The sequence below is a fragment of the Pieris brassicae genome, chromosome 2 (genome assembly GCF_905147105.1).
Source record: "Pieris brassicae chromosome 2, ilPieBrab1.1, whole genome shotgun sequence".
Classification (NCBI taxonomy): domain Eukaryota; kingdom Metazoa; phylum Arthropoda; class Insecta; order Lepidoptera; family Pieridae; genus Pieris; species Pieris brassicae.
This window is the reverse complement of record NC_059666.1, coordinates 1,691,104-1,710,983: the sequence shown is the minus strand read 5'-3', so window position 1 is coordinate 1,710,983 and position 19,880 is coordinate 1,691,104. Positions and strand designations below refer to the sequence as shown.

The 19,880-nt window shown below is 31.9% G+C and overlaps 1 protein-coding gene across 1 annotated transcript; it reads right to left on the bottom strand.

Moving 5' to 3' along the window:
* Nucleotides 1-6,574: 6,574 nt before the first annotated feature.
* LOC123720191 lies at nucleotides 6,575-17,920 on the bottom strand. The gene is made up of 16 exons (XM_045676721.1): nucleotides 17,605-17,920; nucleotides 16,663-17,062; nucleotides 15,690-15,777; nucleotides 14,945-15,147; nucleotides 12,868-12,952; nucleotides 12,506-12,560; nucleotides 12,061-12,190; nucleotides 11,423-11,458; nucleotides 10,963-11,198; nucleotides 10,053-10,259; nucleotides 9,472-9,673; nucleotides 9,262-9,328; nucleotides 8,687-8,889; nucleotides 8,206-8,290; nucleotides 7,516-7,570; nucleotides 6,575-6,803 (listed from the first exon to the last, which is right to left on the bottom strand). The coding sequence occupies exons 1-16, from the start codon at nucleotides 17,895-17,897 to the stop codon at nucleotides 6,575-6,577; spliced, it is 2,574 nt and encodes an 857-aa protein (XP_045532677.1). The 5' UTR covers nucleotides 17,898-17,920.
* Between the last annotated feature and the right edge of the window lie 1,960 nt (nucleotides 17,921-19,880).

Here is a 19,880-nt window from a genome sequence, read left to right as displayed (position 1 = left end):
CTAAAACCGTGCACCCTTCACTTGTCCGCAGCGATGCAATCCATCAAACTGGTGCATTAATTCAGACAATTGCATCCACTAGCGTTGTTTTAGGCACGTATCTGGCAAACAGCCAAAGCTCGGATACTTCGTATTGTTGCGTTTAATTGATTTATTGAAGTGTATCCAAATTTATACATGTTTGTGAAGAACGGTTTTATTAGTTTTCGTTAGATTGAGTTTTCAATTTACAGTCTTGGCGAGGTTCGATATTTGAATTTGCCTTATTTACCTTAATTTAATTGATTCAGTGCAATTTAAAGTTGTATAGATATGACATCAACATACTCTTGTGATAATTTTACATATCAATTCGACCGGCTATTAAGATAGAGATTGTACTGTGCTATTGGTTTTTGCATTATCGGCTAGTTTATACTGTTGGAAAATATTATATCACATCGAAATTTGAAAAAAATGCTGTTAATTTTTTAGAGAAACGGAACTAAACGTGACATCTGCCGGATCTCCGCTCCGCTCTTTTCCCTGTTTGGTCCCTCTAAGCTACTCTTGTACCGTCCTGAGGGGTTTAGGTAGCGAAGGTACAGAACTCTGCTGAGGAATACGACCAGTTTCAATAATTTATTGTAATATAAAATAATAAGTAAGTCTACATATTAAAATCGTCTTATATTCTACATTAGTTCTTTTATATGTAACACTAAAATGTATGCAAAAAAATCTAGAAAATCTGTAATTTCTTGGAGGGTTACATTGAGGTGATCCCTGATGATGATACAAACAGCCATAACACAAAATACACACATTCGCCAGCTTTAAATATCTAGCATTGAATTTTGTAGTTGAGTTGTATATTTCTTATTAATTTTATGTATGCAAAGACTTATGTTTGTATGTAATACTTAATACATACAAACATAAGTACTCTATATATATATAGGGTTACCAATTTCTCTATTATCTAGGCAAGTATCTATAGTGTTTATTATAAACCACTAGGGGGCCGTTTAAGTATTACGTAAGTAGATTTGACTTTATCCCCCCCTCAAAAAAAGTAAACCTAGTTCTCAAACATAATAGTACACAAACGTATTAATTTTTGTAGAAATCCTCGACAATACATTACATTTTCAAGCAAAGACAATGTGTGGGTAATAAGTGTAAAAAAGTAAATAATTACTGTTGACGCAATCACCAAATAAGAAAATCAAAGATCCCTTTCCCCCTATACTGCTTACGTAATACATAAACGGCCCTTAGCTAAAAGGAATTTCAAACTTTAATTGTTTTTTTTTATTTTGGTCGGGGACAACTGAATATTGAGTTAGAAAACTTATTTACGTCGCTTTTATAACTTGATAATTTTACCTTTTTTATCATTGTAAAAATATGGCGAATCGACAATAAAGAAAAAATATCTAATTCCAACTTCCTGGATCCAATTAAAATCTTTTTTGATGAATCTCGAGTTTTAATTGACAAATTCTCGTACCAAATAATACGACAATTTATATTACAAATTGATATCAAATAAATAAAATACATATTTTTATAATATTAATTTTTATTTATCATACAATACAATCCATAATGACTTCATAGAAATTCCGATACAAACACAGTTTCGGTCCTCGGCTGTGCCTCAACTTTCTATTTGCCCATTTAACAATCATACGGTGAAGAAAATCATGCCAAGAAAAGACATTAGACCCAAAAAGTTAACAACGTGTTAACTGAAGGCTAATTACCTACTTGCCTATGCAACCTACCAACGACGAACAGTAATTACAAGAAAATTCATTACATTTAACTAAGTGGTACCTGATTTGACTGTGTTGTGAGATGGTGTAAAAGTAAAGGTGTGTATGTGGGGGTATGCTCATGATGCCGGTGATTTTGGGCTATAGATATTCTTAATACTCATTACTCAGAAGTTAAGGCTTATATTGGTCGTTGGATGTCCGGGCTGCACGAAACAAAATTATTAGCATAGTTAGTGTTGATATGAGGAATATGAAACAAATTATATATTTTTAAAGCCTTCTCATCTTTTTCTTCTTTAATTTCAACATCCATTCATTATAAATGTTTATGTTTAAGGCTTGACAATAGTCGCTTTTTGGTTTTGGTTAGTATTGGTTTTCTTAGTATCTCTACCGCTCAATAGTAGTGAGAGCGGAGCACACAGAAAGAAAAGCTCATAAAAATATTTGTTTATTCCTTATTTCATAACAAAAGTCTTTCTACATACACATATTAGAAAATTTAAATTTTCATAATGTTACCCTAGTTTGCAGGTGGTTGAAACATATATTCAGGCAGTTGCAGAACATGCGTAGCTGAGTAATAAAGTTTTCAGGAAACCCGTTTTCAAGCGTTTTCCTGACGAGTTGTACCCCTTTGATGAAGACCGAATTTTCTGTGGACAGATGTGCGCGTAATTGAAATAACTAGTGTGTGTGCATAATTTATTATTGATTTATTTAAAAATAAACACTTTAAGACATAATCGGCGTTTTCTATCCGATCCCCTAGCTCGTAAGAATATGGTCGACGATTTGAATTACAGCTGAACACCAATCGATAGTTTTATATTCACAATTTAACATTTAGCACCCACACACTAACTCATACACTCTCGTAGAAATTCTCATTAACTTTGTTATAGAATTAACTAAGTTGTCATTGAAGAGTTGGGAACTCTGGCACAGGTATGTTTTACTTAAAAGGTTTCCAAATCTTTAATTGTAATGCATTGTTATTATGAATAAACACATTTTAATTTTATATTTACAGTGATAGAAAATCATCGCGAAGATTATCTTTGACCCAATCGCCTCCACCGCTGATATTGTTATACTAGAATACTTAAACTTGTCTCATGCATTTTATCATTATATATTTTACAATTAACGATTTTAACAATTTCCAATGAACTACATACTGTAAGGGACACACAGGTGTCTTATATATTAATTTGAATTGACAATTATAATAGATTTTTCAGCTAATGCATTGTAAAGCCTCGTAGCATCGACCTAAATAAAAAATATGCTGACAAAGGAACTGGGCTAAAACATAAATTTAACAGCATCCCATTAACAATTGAAGGGGAGAACAACTGAAGGATCACTTGGCTGTTGGCAAGAAAATCGCTGTATCTTTAAAATTCTGCTTAAACTCGAGTGTGCTTATGTTAAAGTTAACGAAGGTTTAATGGGGTTAAGGCGCGGTTAAATTTGTCGATAATAGAATATTGGATCTAGCAATTACTAAGCTTTCGCTTTGTCGTATAATGAAATTTTTATTAATATATATGAGAATACTGGATTAACTGGCCGCTGCGATCGTAACGGGCTAAAATCTGAGTGTTCCATTCATAATTTTTGTTTTTTAGGTCATAAATCCTTTTCATCTGACATCAACGATTGAGCCTTACATAGCAGTATGCTCAGGATTACTGACAACAGCTTATGAGTAATTACATTAACGCATTACGTCGGGGTTAAAAATTACATACATATTTCTTAAAAACCTCGCTACCGATTGGCTACACTTTTACAGTGATTAAATATAATCTAGAGGCGCTACAGTTCTATAATGTTACCTACCTAAGGTTCTTACTTGCCGATGAAGAAAAATATCATGATGAAACGGCTACAGAACTCATTTATACTAATAACATATAAGAATAATACGTGAAAATAAACAAAGTGAAAATTTCGACACCGCAAACGTGAAAAACGTGCTCATTTTCACATAACTCACAGTGCATTTTCACACAGCAATAGTTTTAATCCATTAAAATAACCCAAAATAAATTAATTCTCCCTCAAATTAATTCTCACGTGAAATACACAACGGTGGTCCAGTGACAAAAATAATATTTGCTTTTTAATTATTACATTTTGGCAGATTATATGTCTGAATAGAAACTTTTGGCTGGCTTTTAATTGCGTTTAGCAACAAGTTTTGGATAGAAATTCGCGACTCCGCCCAACTTTGAATATGATACTTAGATAATAAGGGTGAACCAAAATTACACGTCGAAATGATATCTCTCTCCTTCAGTTTTTTGAAATCGATTAAAGAGAATTATAATTAGATTTAAACAGGATATCTTATTTATTATTTATTTATTAACACTTCGTTACATTACAATATAACAAAAATTGAACATAATTAAATCAAAAGGAGGGCAACTGGCGGCCTTATCGCTTTCGAGCGATCTCTTCCAGGCAACCACTGTGAGTAAAGAAAAAAAAGGATTAAATTAGTATTGTCTTTTGTTAACATAGCTTTTACACATTAAGAAAACAGTTTTTAAACGGATTGAAGTATTAATTACATAAGATAGGCAAGAAGTGCAAATATACATGTTATACACAGTTATTAAGACAAAACTAAATAGGAAACAAAAAAAAACAAACTAAACTAAAAAGATGATACATTAAAAATAAAAAGTAAAAAGACAAATCACGATAATTTAAGATAAATCTCACGTCAGTAAGTAGTTAGTAAGAAAGCTAGTGATACGATGCAGACAGATAATGTTTGCACAGAAGAAATTTGAAGGAAGATAGAGAAGGAGCTAAGCGAATAGTATCTAATCTTGTCTTTTGTTGACATAGCTTTTACACATTAAGAAAACACTTTTTAAACGGATTGAAGCTATGTATTATTATTATAAACTTATAATTATTTACATAATTTTAAATTTAATTTTTTTCCGACGTTTCGCGTGCTTGTTTTCGTGCTTCGCGTGCACGGCGACTGTGACCATGCACGCTGTAAAATTATGTAAATAATTATAAGTTTATAATAATAATACATAGCTTCAATCCGTTTAAAAAGTGTTTTCTTAGTACTTATATATCTTTCATAGTATCTACTCTTTTACAGTAAGTTGTAAGCTAAACCATTGTTGAAAAGAGTGTCCATGGAGTTTCTTGCCGGTTCTTCTCCATGAGACCCACTTTTTGGAACCGTGCAACTAGACGTTTCATAAGAGCCTGCAAAGGCCTATTTGAAATAAAAACTTTTGATTTTGATGTTGACAGGCTGAATAGTTTTTTGGGTGATGCTTATCTGAGGGACGTCTAGTTTGAAGGAAAAACTATTTTTGTCTTAGTCCATAAAACGAGAAAAGAATATATCAAATTGGTTAAATTTAATCATACTACCAGTAAAAAAATTACTTAAATAAATTTATCTAGTAAAGTTGTTTACAGGTTCTCTAAACCTCTAATTAAAGTTGTTGACAACATTTAATCTCCATTAACTCTATTTAAATTAAAACCATATATAGACCACTGTTTTATTAACATCTGTAAGGGAAAAAAACTCCGAAATAATAGTCAGAAATCACTGCAATAAAAAGTTATCAGGTGATAATAAAATTAATGGTCCGTATAATCGCTTAGGAGTTACGACAAATTCTTTAATCACGTGATGTTTAGCTATCAATAAACACATTAATAAAATATACTGGATGAATGGCAAATGTTTTCAAAGGGAATTCGATTCGATTTTTAAATGGCAAAATTCTTTAATACATAGGATGAATTATTATTTTGCAGTTAATAATTAGCAAATAATAGCAGATTAATTTCTGTAGCTGCTAGGCTGACCTAAGCCTCGATTTACATTGAAAAATTGTTATACCGAGTGTTTATTAAAAAAGTTAATATTTAATTTGTATACTTGATTGTAATAAATAAAAATAAATATTTACAGAGTATCTAAAATTTTTGACTTGCCAAAATGTTGGATACTAATCAATATATAATGTATTATTATATAGCTTATATATATAATATATTATATATTATTATATGTAAAGCGGTTTTGAGTACAGAGAGCGATCCTAGAGGTAGGTTATTCTCAGCATACTAACACAATATGGCCTCCTTTTTAACACCTCCACCACAATTTAACACCTCTTGTCTTCAGTCACCGTGACCACGCACGCTGAAAAGCACGCGATAATTATAAGTTTTTAATAATAATACATAGCTTTAATCCGTTCAAAAGTGTTTTTCTTAATGTGTAAAAGCAAATTTAACAGTAGTCTTTATTTTATTTATTTATTAACACTTCGTTACATTACAATATAAAAAAATTGAACATAATCAAATCAAAAGGATGGCAACTGGCGGCCTTATCGCTTTAGAGCGATCCAGGTAACCACTGGTTTGGTATTTACCAATTAAATAATATTTTGATTTTTTACCCTCTATCCCAGTATTTCCCAACTTTTTTTATCACATGCCCCACCTTTATAAAATTATATTATACTATAGATAATTTTAAATATTAAAAAAAATTAATTGGTCATTTAAGTTACTCAAATTATAGGTGACTTACGAAACACAGTAAGTAAATTTTCAAAACAATGAAAAACTGAAATTCAAATTCCAAGTAATTTTAATAAACTTTCCCCTCAAAAATCAAATTCCCCCCGATGGGGTGTAGGTCCCACGTTGGGAAACACTACCTTATCCTATCTTTCAATCCGAATGTACACGAAGTACACACGTGGCGATAGTTATAATTCTAAAAATAAAATAAACATTTAGTAAATAAACATTTTAATCAATACCAAATGCAAAACAACATGATTAATAAATATCATATCTCCACTATCCGTTTTCGGTAAGACTTGATCCTTTAATTTTCCCTTTTTATGCATTAATAGGGATATGATACCATCCATAGTTTCTTTACAAGTCGGCAAAATTTGTTTGGGGGGCAGAGCAAAGCCATGCTGACCTTGGTCACGCATTTCAAACGTCATCACATATCTACAAAATATTTTGACTTAAAATTATATTTAATTTGTATAATAGTATATGTATGCCGTTTTCATCACAGCGTAAAAATAATTTGATGGAAAGACAAAAATGTTACTTTGTTAAAGAGTGCCATTAGATAATAATTAATAAAAAGGATTTAAGGTTACATCCATCTTTACGTAACCGGATTTTCCATTTCCTGATCACGTTAATAAATTTTAGTTTTTTAAGGCTGGCAACGCACATGCGACACCTCTGTCAATGTGAGTTTCAATGTGCGGCGGTTCCCTTAACACGAGATGAGCCTCCTGCCCGTTTGCCCCGTTAATTAAAAAAAAACTTTCGTAAGCACTAGGATCTAGTCTAGCAATCATAGTATACAAGTTGGGATATATTGTCTTTGGTTTAGGTCAGTACACAGTACTGCATGTGAGTGCGGCCAAGATTCCTGTACAGCATTCGTCAAAAGTCAGTATACAGCACTACATACTAATCTCAACAGCCAAGATTGCTGTACAGAATTTGTCAAACGTCAGTACACAGTACGACATGCTAATCTCATCAGCCAAGATTGCTGTACAGCATTTGTCAAACGTCAAAAAAGTTCAGTTATGGATTGTATTTTGTATTTTCAAATTAAAATTCAAATGGGCAATGCGCGTTCCAAGCTGTAAATTTAATCTTTTATAGTAATAACAATACCTTTTAATCACAAACTTACGGAACATTGAAAGTTTTCTTCACCCAGCATCCACTGACTCCCGACGTCATATAGCCTGTAATATACAAAGTCGCACTTTTTTAATAGATGATAAAATTTGAAATTGGTAACATATCTGTAAATAGGATAGGAATATATATATGAAAATATATAAAGGAAATATATATAGGAAATATATAGGAAAATTAGGATAGGAAAATATTATAGGATTCCTATACAAACAAATGTAATAAGAACTTAATGAAACGAGTTAATAGTACTAACATAAAAAAATTAAGAATTTTCTAACAAATAAATGTATTTAAATATATAAATCGTAAAAATTTATAACACAAGAATTGTCTTCCATTATTATAGACTGGAAGTAGTGTATTGGAAACTTATGTTAAATATCCTTATTAGTATAGTTAGAGTTAAATTACTTTTTAGTTACAAGTTAGGCGTAAGTCATTTTCCACGATGTCTTAGTCATATTAAAAAATTAGATATACTTGTATGAAACTGAAATATGAAAGTTTGGAAATAAACCTTGTGCTTTGGACAGTTCGACGAGAAGGTATTGGAAACGATTACGGCAATATAATAATTCGTCTTATAATCAATATCTAGTCGGTTTACCTACTTTTTAGACAAGGCCATAGATATTACTCAATGTATATGCTTCTCCTTTGTAATAAAACAATTTTTTACCTACTGTATCGTATGCAGTGCCAACTTCATACTGCGTCCCGTATCTAGCTGCTATGCGGGACGCAGCCATAACACCCATTTCATGCTAAAATTTCATATAAAATCTTAATACATAAACAGTGTATAATGATTGAAATTTCATAGTATTTTACACTTATAAAGGCCACTTTTATTATTTGGTTTCCTTAATTACTTTCCCACGAGAGACATAAAAGTGAGTAACACTTTAAAAATAATAATTTGACAATTTTGAGAATTTCTACAACTTGAGTTTAATAGATTTTATTCTCTTCGTTCTGTTAATTAATTATGCTGTTAATCAACGCGAAAACACCACTGAAATACAAAAAAAAATCAAAAGAAAAAAGACCAGGCAGCTTACTGTTGGCAAGCGCAATCTGAGCATAGATACTCAAATAATGCCAGTGCCAGCAACATACAATAATTAACATATTCTGATAATAATATTTTTTTAACTTACAACCTCATCATAATTTTCTAAATGAACCTTCAGATGTGTATACGGTAATATCATGTATTGACCATAAGCATGGAAAGCCAGATAGAACATTAAATCTCGACTGTTAGCATGAACAAAATCAGCCATTGCCTTCGATTCTGGTTCCGAGAACGCATGTGGCCCACAGTATATCTCGCTTGATTTCTTTCCGCTCACACCAACGGCTATAAAGACACGTTACATGACATCATCGAACATGCATGCCTAAGACCCAAAAAATCGATGACGTGTGTCAGACACAGAGGGTTAAACATCTTCTTCTACCTATCATAGTTAGAGGAAAGCAATAAGTTGTATTTATTATATATGAAGTCATAATTTGTTTATGAATGAAAGTAGTAATCAAAATAAGTTATATAACCAGCAAATATGTTGGGTTAAAATAAACCTTCTTCGATAGATATAAACGTAAATTATATTTTATTTGCAACACTATAATATTATTAATAACTTCGAAGCTATTAAAATATTTAATTTATAATCGCGTCAATAGTACACAAACGAATATGGTATATTTCATATAAATTATCGCTTACTTCCAAAAGCTATTCCAAAATTTCTATTCAAATCGACGTGGTTCATGTTCTTTCGGTGCATTCGATCCTATATGGAAATATTTTACGAATGTTAGTGATTTTTATGATGTGAGTTTAGAAATTTAGTACTATTATTACAGTAAATATGTTATGATAATATAACTTATAGTAATATTTATAATAATAATAATTTAATAAAATAAATACTACCGCATTATGGGTATAATCATATCCATCCGGATTTAAAACTGGTATAAAATGCCACTGGTAGGTCTCAGCTATTATTCTCAGGGTGTTGTTGGATTCAACAGCTGTCAGGATTTGATAGAGGAAATATGTGACAAACGCCTGCGATATCCACTCACGCGCATGTATACCGCCCTCCACAATTACTTTCGGTTTCGGCTTGGCCCTTTAATAATATATTGGGTCTTTTACTTTGAGATTTGATCTTAAAAGGTAATCATAGAAAATTAAAAACGAAGGAATAGCTCGTTTCGTTCCATTGTCAGTTGTTTACAGTATCTTTAGTCCAATCAGACCCACGATCCGTTTGACCAATCAGAATCAACGCACCGTCGTTCGTGTTTCCTTTTATTTTGAAATCTATATTTGTGATTTTAAATTTTACTTCACATACAGATGTACATATGTAATTTAGGAAGGATAAGAGTGGATGAATTTTGATTTTAGCGCCGTGCTCAAAATAGAGTTGTTTATTGTGTGGGGGCTTCGGAATTCAGGAGAGATTAGAAAAGCCAACGTTATTAAATTATATTAAAATTCCACACCTGCCAGTCTTATGTTCAATGTTCACAGCAAGTATATCTCTCTTTTCCACAGATTTTCCAATTGTTTTCACTTGCATCACTTCTGGATATTGAGTCTCCAGATCCCATAGCCAGGCGTAAATGTCCTGGAGGCGAAAAAAACTCCTCCAATCAAACGACTCCATATTACGTCGAATGTAGGATTTTACTGTTTGCATATCAAGAGCTCTGTAAGTTTAAACTTAGATGACTTTCGTGTACTGTGGTAGCTTAATGTGCGTTGACAGTCGGTTCTCACAATTTATGAAGCGTTATGCTGCTGTATTGTTCTTGCGCATTGCAATAAGCCGAACACCGGAGCTTTTCTCGCAACTTATACATCTTAATAATTAAATGTCACGAAAATACGATGTCTAGGCATAGTGATTGATGAAAAGGGTGACCATAGCATCGAACTCCAGTGCAGAATTGAACAAGCGCGGAATGCCATTTCAAAACTAAAAAAAGAACGCGCATTACGCGATGTTACGTCTTCTCTGCGCTGCTTGCTACGGCGTAGAATCGTGGACGCTGATAAAGACAATGTCCAAAAAACTGGCAGCGTATGAGATCTGAGTTTACTGACGTATGCTTTTCACCTAATCATCCAAAGCAAAGTGGTACGTAAACGGAGACCTTTCTGCAGACGCACTTGGTTAAAAACCTAAGATAATGATTTGGGCAAAACACCAAGTTAGGTAGATCGCCAACCTTTGCATGGAGATCACACTATATGAAGAAAGTACCTGTGACGATTGAATACATTTTATACAACAAATTAAATCAAACGAAGTCAAAACAACTTACAACACGAAACCTTAAAAGCTGCAACGAATTTTAAATTGTTACGAATCTGTATAATAAGACTGATTTAGACCTTCAAATTACATACTTTTGTACGTCTTCTATGAGTGTGGAATAATATACTCCAGCTTTATCAGCGGTCCTTACAAAATCATCTCTGTTAGTAGGCGCAATTATGAATTCAATGGGTCTGTGTACCAGCCCCGGTAATCTCCAGTAATTAACATTATAAAGGGCACTTAAATTATTGAAGAATCTTAAATGGGCCTCATTAACTGGTATACCGCGTATGAGGGAGAAATTTTTATATCTTTTTGGAATACACTGAACATTGTAAATTAGTAAAGTGGTGACGAGTAAAAATTTTAACATTGTTATTGTTTCGTGGCCTCACTGATTTCATCTGGTGACAGTTGTCTATTTGCACATAGAATATGTTTGCAATGGTATTGTGTCAAATATCAACAGAGCACATATAATGCATTCCAAAAAAAATAGCTATTGAAACTTTTTGGTTTTTAGTGTTGAGCATAACACTGACATCACACTGGATCAAAAAAATAAGTACTACACACATATATAAACTTACATATCTTAAATACGTTTTCTAGTTTTCTTGCTATGTTTATAGTAATATTATGACCATTAGAGAAGAGACTATTAAACGTGGGTTTGTAAATTTGTAACGGATATTTAAATGACTACGCGACCACAGTAACACTAATTAGTTTAATCTACGTTTTGTAATAAGATATATAAACTGTAGTATTGTCTTTTGTTAACATAGCTTTTACACATTAAGAAAACACTTAAAATTATGTATTATTAATTTACTTTAATTTAAAATCATGTCAATAATTTTAAGTTTATAATAATAATACATAGCTTCAATCCGTTTAATAAGAGTTTTGTTTTATTAATTTATAAAGTGTTTTTAAGTACAGTGTCGTAATCCTTCTGTAATAAATCTCCGTTTTGATTGATACTTTTTTTTCGAACTTTGCACGGCTGTTTTAAGAATAAAATGAAGACAGGAGAGCGAGCGACCCCTTTTTAAAACATGTACTTATGAATAATTAAATACATTGAAATATATTCAGAAAATATAATTCAAAAAGAAACAAATACAAAATATAATTAGACAAAAGTGTATACGCGATGCATCGCTAAATAGGACGGGTGCAACTCGTCTGTGGCGAGCCGTCAATATTTCTGTTATGCCCACCAGCGTTTCCTCGCAGGTTGGCAAAATTTGGTTGGCAGGCAGTGCGTGCCCATATGTCCCGTTGTCACGTAGGAGCATGGTTAACACATATCTGAAATAATTGTGAAATCTTTTGTATCAAACCTCATTTCAATTACAATTACAATTACAATTTTCAATTACATTATACGTCAAGTTAAAGTTACCCTTATATGTAATAGTTACTATTTCTACTCACCTTTTTAGCTTAGCTTATGAACGAAGCATAGGGAAAACCTTTTCGATATTTTCCTTAGAAAACCACAAATCATTATCAATGCAAGAGACACAACTTCGACTACACTTAGACTTATGCGTAATACAAACATCGGCATCACAAAATTTATGAAAAAATACACTTTAAGTATGTATTTATGTCAACACTTACTTAACTTTATGATTTTTCTTCACCCATGAAGCACTGTCACCCGAGATTCTATAACCTGAAAATTAATTTAAATTTATAAAATACCAGTTTTAAAAAAGGCGTGCTGGTACACAAATACAATAATATGGCCGTTTTTGAAGATCTTTACCGTCTATTTATCTAAAGAAAGTGCTGCTCTTACTGCTACTTAAAGAGAGACTCATTGACCTGTCGAACCACTAATTAACCCGAAGGCCCCAGTGGCTAAGGTAAAAATGTTGTCTATGTCAGCAGCCGGAATATCCTCCATCATGACGGCCGTCGTAGTAATTTGAGTTGTGGAATTTTTACTGTAGAGGTTAGTAGATTTTCGAGAAACTCACCAAAGCTATCATAAATGGTCCCAATACCGTATTTGACCCCGTTCACTTTATACATTTTCAATATTGCTTGTTTCCCATAATTTTCCTGAAACGTGATTTGAAATTCAAAATTCGCATGAATATTCCTACCGGGCGCCAAGTGATTTTGATTTCCTTCGGAGAAAAAATTATTTGCCTTACTGATTTCCAATTTAGACTCTTGCTATTTTTAACCTTATTGATTAGTTGAATTTAAAATCAGGGCACGTCTTAATATAACTTTCTCTTCGTTGAAAAATATAATATCTCAAGCGTCTGTCTGAGCCGAATTAGTTCAGATTTCTCATGGATTTTGACTCGTTTAAGGAGGATTTAAAACGTGTTAGGAAATTTTTATTGCATTAGGTGTTTAGAAATAACGATATAATAATCAGTCTTAATTACTTTAAGAGTTTTAGTCGTAACGGGACACTGAGCGTAACGGGACAATGAGTCAAGCTTTTTAGTGCGTTCATCGATTTATTAGATTATGTCACGTCAAAAATATCAAATATGTGTTTTCGTCCACGTACTACCACGTGGTGTAATCCTACATATAAATAGATATGATATATATTTTAATTTTAAATTCATTTATTAGTTTTTAAAAGAAACTTTTCATTTATCCTCGTTTTAACAACTCAAAACTCGCACACACTCAGTTCTCGAGGTATGAATTGTTCTAAGCATTGCATGAGACATTGCTAACACACATAAATTACATCAATAAATTGCAACTTGAGGAATCTCCCACATGACTGCTGCAAATAAATCTTTTGTATTGTTTGCATGTATCAACACCACATCTCTGGAATTAGTATGTTTGCTATGCTTAGACTCATCACACATAGTACAAGAGCATATGACAATAATTCTATGAAATAATTTTAGGAATCTTTTCTTAAACATTGCAGAAAATTATTTTAAGTAATTTCTTCAAATGGCAACATTCTTTTAGATGTCATTATTGACTGTGAGTGTCGTCATTTGTCAAAGTGTATTTGTACACTAGCCTATATGCATATGCATTTCAAACTAAGAGTGAGATTCAGAATCGAGATCAAACACGAACTGTCACTCCTGTATGTCAAAATTCAACTTAGTGTTGACCGAGACTTACTCGTTTCTGAATCACCCTTAGTGTTGCTATAATCATAGTTAATTTTGCACCTCAAAGCAGGGTTTAATTATATTATTAAATTTCAAAATTATTAAGTCTGGAATATATCTCAATAGTCTTAATTTAAAATAATTTTGATTAATAAAATTGATTCATGATGCCATTCGGCGCATAGTGCAATGATTGCAAGTTTTTAAAATACAAACTAGGCGATTAGTGGAGTAAAATTTATTGATAGTATTTTCGATCGTTAAACGCCTTTCATTTGAGCATTTGAGCACTCACAGTAAACATTTGAAGCATTTTAAATGCTCTAGTTTTGACGGATATAAGTGCATATTAAATTAACTATATGAATAAGTATATTTTGATTTTAATAAGTAGTATACACCTGTCTACTGTAGTTTTCACGTTTTAAAGTAATTTTTATTCTTATAGAAACAAATTTTCAATAAATTATATTTTACTAATAATATATTTAGCAGTGTAGATCTAGTGGCTTTAGTGTACGACTTTCATCCCTAAGGTCGTAGGTTCGATCCTCGGCCGTGCACCAACGGACTTTCTTTGTATGTGCGCATTTAACATTGGCTCGAACAGTGAAGGAAAACATCGTGAGGAAACCGCATGCCTTAGACCCAAAAAGTCGACGGCGTGTGTCAGGCACAGAAGGCTGATCACCTACTTGCCCAATGATCGTGAAACAGATACAGAAATCTGAGGCCCAGACCTAAAAAGGATGTAGCGCAATGGCGCTAATATCAATTTTAATAAGAAAAAAAAGTGTAGACCAGTGCTTATTTTTGAAAATATTAATGTATCAATAATATATTTGTACAAAATTTAAAGGCAGCATATAATAGTTTATAAATATTAGACATTGGTAAATAATTATTGAATGGTCATTTAAAATCGTACAATTTAATGTCAAGCGCTCACCAATTCCCCAAAGTTCTCAACATGCTTCACCCTGTCCGAGTACGGTATCAAAATCTTTTGTCCGTAAGCGTGGAGTGAGATGTAGAAATATAGGTCCTTCCGGTGAATTCTCACAAAGTCGGCAATGGCCCTCGACTCTGGCTCCGAAAAGTCCTTGGAACCACAAAAGTAATCTTTCGACGGTTCTTTGTTGGCACCTTGAGCTGGAACGTTGTGAGATCGCATTATGCCAATAATACATTTAAATTACAATTTTCATTTAATTAGTCTTCCAACCCAGATGCACCAAGTTGAACTTACTTTAAAATAATAATAAAATTTGGACTACGTTTGCGAAGCCTCTCATTAGTACAAAAGTAGAGAACCACTGCTTCGGTTAATCACCGAGTTGAGTTTGTTTATTAAGAATAAGAATAACCTCGCGTTTGGGTTGCAATAAAAGCTAGATCAAGGGTAGTAAATTAAATACTTGATTAATTATATTTCACTTAAATGATTTTAGATATACAGTATCACTTCATGGAGGAAGAGGTCCGTGCGCATCTTTCCCACTACGGGCGTATGTTCAAAGTAAATTCGACAACAACAGAATGAGGGAAATGAGCAAAATGTTTGTATATTTCATATTTATTTAAATACAGACTTTATGTATATTAATAATAAAAGTAAAAATTGAGAGTCATGCTCCTAGCTACTCAGCAATTGTATAGTTATTTTATGTTTTTATAATAAATTGAAAACTTACTGCAAAAACTGTAATCGAAGTTTCTATTCAGGTCGACACCGATTGTATTGTTATTTTCAATGTGCCGATTGTTTCGCCATAATCGATCCTGTAAAAAATATTTGCCTTTGAATAATAATTCTAACCTCAAAAACTCTTTCAAATTTTTCTGTGAAATTGGATTTACGCTGTGAAAAGCAGATCAGTCAAAAATTACTAATGACGTAACTCCCGAATAAGTAACTCTGTCTTCTAAACTGTTTTAACGAAATTCCTTATCTTTTATCTTTTCAGTCAAATTGTGTTCCAATGTGATGATAAATATACTTTAGTCAGTTTTTACTAATAATGCTAAGTCTAATTTATATTTTAACGAGATAAATCTTTAAAAGTGTGAGAATATTTTGTCATTTATAATTTTGAAAAAAAACTTTGATTTTGATGATTGATTGATAGTACAAATATCCTCTATATTTGTCGAATAAGTAACACATAAATATAATATGGTCTTCTCAAACAGTAAAAAGCATCAGCTATTTTAGGAAACTTAAGAGAAACAGTCATCTAAAGAATGTGTAACACCTACACTGAAGACCACACCTATATCAATAATAACACAAAATACTTGAAGTCTCATAAAATATGACAGAAGAACAAAGAAAATATTTATCTAAACCAACAAGTGCTAATTAGATAACATTTCATTGAAGAACACAACAATAAATTCAAATTCTCAAGTTCTTTTAACTAAATGTTAAGGTCCTCTAATAGATGTTTTTTGGGAATTCTATTATCAATCGTGACATTTGTAATTCTTGTATTTTTTAGTATTTTGTATTGCATCGCAATTCACTTAACCGTGAGATTAGCTCTTTAGTTTATTTTATATATTATTTTGTATTATATTAGATTAAGGTTGGTGATTCTATAATTATTATATGTATAGACTTATAGTAAGTTTACGAGACTCAAAGATATAGTGATTTGTACTCACGTTTTTCATACTATAGACATACCCATCAGGATTAGCGACGGGTATCAGAAACCAGTTATACTTATGCGCCACGCGTCTCAATTTGCTACTCATTGCCTTATCAGCTTTCACCAATTCATTTGCTAGATAGGTCACAAACTCCGCTGTAATCCATTCATTTCCATGCATCGCTGCGTCTATTATAACTTTCCTCTTGGAACCTGGTCTGTGTATGTTCATAGCTAGTATTTCTCTGCCTTCAATAGTTTTCCCAATATCCTTGAGTTTTATTAGTTTAGGATATTTTGCAGCAATATCAGACATCCATTGGTATACATCTTCAAGTGAATGGTAATTGTTCCAAGAATAAGACGATGTTTTAAGACGTAAATATCTGTGGATTACTTGTTGGTCGAACTCGCTGAAAAATTTATTAGACTCTTATGAATGACATATAAGTATTCTCGTTTACCCAAAATAAGTTTAGCAATTCACCGTTTTCATCACGGCTTTGTTAATCAAAAATTAGTTTCTCGATACAATGATTATAAAATTCAATAAAATTTATTTTAAAGATAATTTTTACTTTGTTATGTATTAATAATAAATATAATACAATTACCTGCTTACTTTCTACCTGCATTTTTCTTTTTTGGGAAAATTACCAATCAAAAATCTATAAAAATTATAGTAATGGCACTTAAAGACAATTGAATTAACATATATTTCTTATATTGTGCTTCATTAACATTTCGGCAACGCACTTGCGAGCCTTCTGGCAATGTGTGAGTGTTCATGGGCGGCGATATCACTTAACATCAGATGAGCCTATTACATAAAAAATTATCTTTGTAAATTATCTAAACGACTAATTCATATTATTTTCCTAAATCTGAAACTACGCGAACGTAGCATTTACGTAATATAAATCGCATCTTACAAGTTCTGACTACAAATACTTACCGTTGTATATTGTCAGACAAAATTCTTGAATTCATGCCAAAATGCATCAATCTCTCTTTAAAAATTTCTAAATCCATAGGATTTACTAGAACTTGGATATCGCTGAACATTTTGAAAGGACGTCTCCAGAATATAGCATCTATGTATTTTTGTGACTCCAAATTTTGCAGAAACTTAATTTGATATCGCTCAGTCGCGACAAGGTTGAACAAAGTATAATTTTCATATCTTTTGCTTTTAGAATAAACACAATGAATTATGAAAAAGAATAAAGCCAAAAAAAGAATTTTCATTTTTAATAAAATACTTAATTTTGACAACAAACTGATATTGACGCCATATAAAAAGAAGAACGAATAAAAAGTTTGATTGCAAAGGATACAACACGTAAATTACGTGTATAATATTGTCTTGCTATTAATTCCAGTAATCATATGAAATAAATCAAATCGTCGTCATTAAACTGAAAAAAGTTATAATTATTCTTAATTACATTTACTGGTAGTTTTCAAACCAAGACCGTAAAACGGACAAGAACTGGTAATTAACTATCTGCCAAGTTCGTTATATTATAGAAGATGCTTTAGCTGCAACAATTACTCTCTGCTCCAGATAACTTGAAAACGTTCATCTTGAACTATTTAATAATAATAAAAAAAACAAAGAAGTGTGTACTATATCATATTATTGGCTAACCCAAAAACAATTGTTGATAGAAATGGAAAATAATGTTTATTATAAATATAAAAAATAATATTTCTGGGCCAATACTCATAAATAATAGTTTACGTACTACAGATCTAGCCAATTTACACAAGACAATTAAAAAAAAACTCATGCCGTTTCAGAGATGTTTGGTTACAAACATATGAATTTTAAATATTAATTATGTATGACAATGTTTAATAATAGAAAATTAGTTTAAACTAAGTTCCTTTTTGTAATACCATTAAATGTAGTGTGTCATATAGCATAAGAATTATTATTAGCGAATCGTAAGATTGCGGTCACCAAATCCCTTGTATTGAGATGAATTTATATGGGGTACATAAATTGGGACCGTTGTCAAGAGAATGTATGAGCTACATCGAAATCTGTTTCGCTCTATGTGATTCGTAGTGGTGTACTTATACTACAGTATATCATAGTTATATTTATAATTCTTTCTCTGTGAGGAATGAAAAAAAAACAAAAATAAGGTTGTATATTACCATGAAGTCGGATGGACTAGTTTCTGTATATGTTTCAAACATAATATATTTATTTAAAGGCAGGAAATAATAAGTATTGGTTCGACATGCCAGTTTTATAACATTTTCTTTTATACGAAAGTACCTCTTTGTCATATCATATAGAAATGATCTCGTTTCTGAAATTGATGATCAAAAATTGTATTTGTTCACAACAACATAAAATCTATGAAGTTTCAACCAATATATTCGTAAAACCGTCGACTGCCTTAAGGTTTATAAGAGTATTGCATTAGAGCGGTGTAGGCCTAGTGCTTCAGCGTGCGACTCTCATCCCTGAGGTCGTGAGTTCGGTCCCCGGCTGTGCATCAATAGACTTTCTTTCTATGTGCCCATTTACGATTCGCTCGAACTCGAACTAGACTCAAAAACACGACGGCTGATCACCTACTTGTCTATTACATTAACAAATGATAATTTAATAATATACAGAAATTTGAGGCCTAGACCTTAAAAGGTTGTAGCGCCATTAATTTGTTTTTTTGAATGCATCAGTGGCTAAGCGCGCAACTAATATTTTTTCCTTGTATGTTGCGTAGGGTAAACGAAAATAGACCGAAAAGATTGAATTTCAACCCAAAAATCATAGAAATCGTTTTACAGGCAAGCAGAGACGTCTGCTTGTCTCTTAAAAACTTAAAGATATCTCAATATTTACTATATTAGATAGATAATAAAGGATCTTCGAAAAAGGATAAACTGTTAACGTTGAAGAAGTTTTAATTTGTTCAAATTGCCTGTTAAACAGCCGAACTTCGAGATCCCATTAGGTGGCTGTCACTTAACAATGGGACAGAAGATTACGAACTTAAATAAAAAATCTTTGCCTCATCTGATAGGAAAAGTTTTCATCGCAGTTCCTCGAATAAGGCATTAAGTATATCTTGTTGATACGGAAAAAACTAACCAGTATATTACCCATCAAGTAACAGTCAAAATTATTCAATACATAAAAAAGTAATACCCAATTCCTAATAATGTCATAATAATAAGAACAGTTATTGTCTAACTGTTGTGAAAACTTAT

Bases quoted from the DNA above. Each gene is read 5' to 3' on its own strand.
- LOC123720191 (XM_045676721.1), bottom strand. From the start codon at position 17,897: ATGAAAATTCTTTTTTTGGCTTTATTCTTTTTCATAATTCATTGTGTT. The intron at 15,778-16,662 runs GTGAGTACAAAT...TATTTTTTACAG, and splicing joins ATGTCTATAGTATGAAAAAC to GATCGATTATGGCGAAACAA. The intron at 9,674-10,052 runs GTGTGGAATTTT...ATATTATTAAAG, and splicing joins ATTGAACATAAGACTGGCAG to GGCCAAGCCGAAACCGAAAG.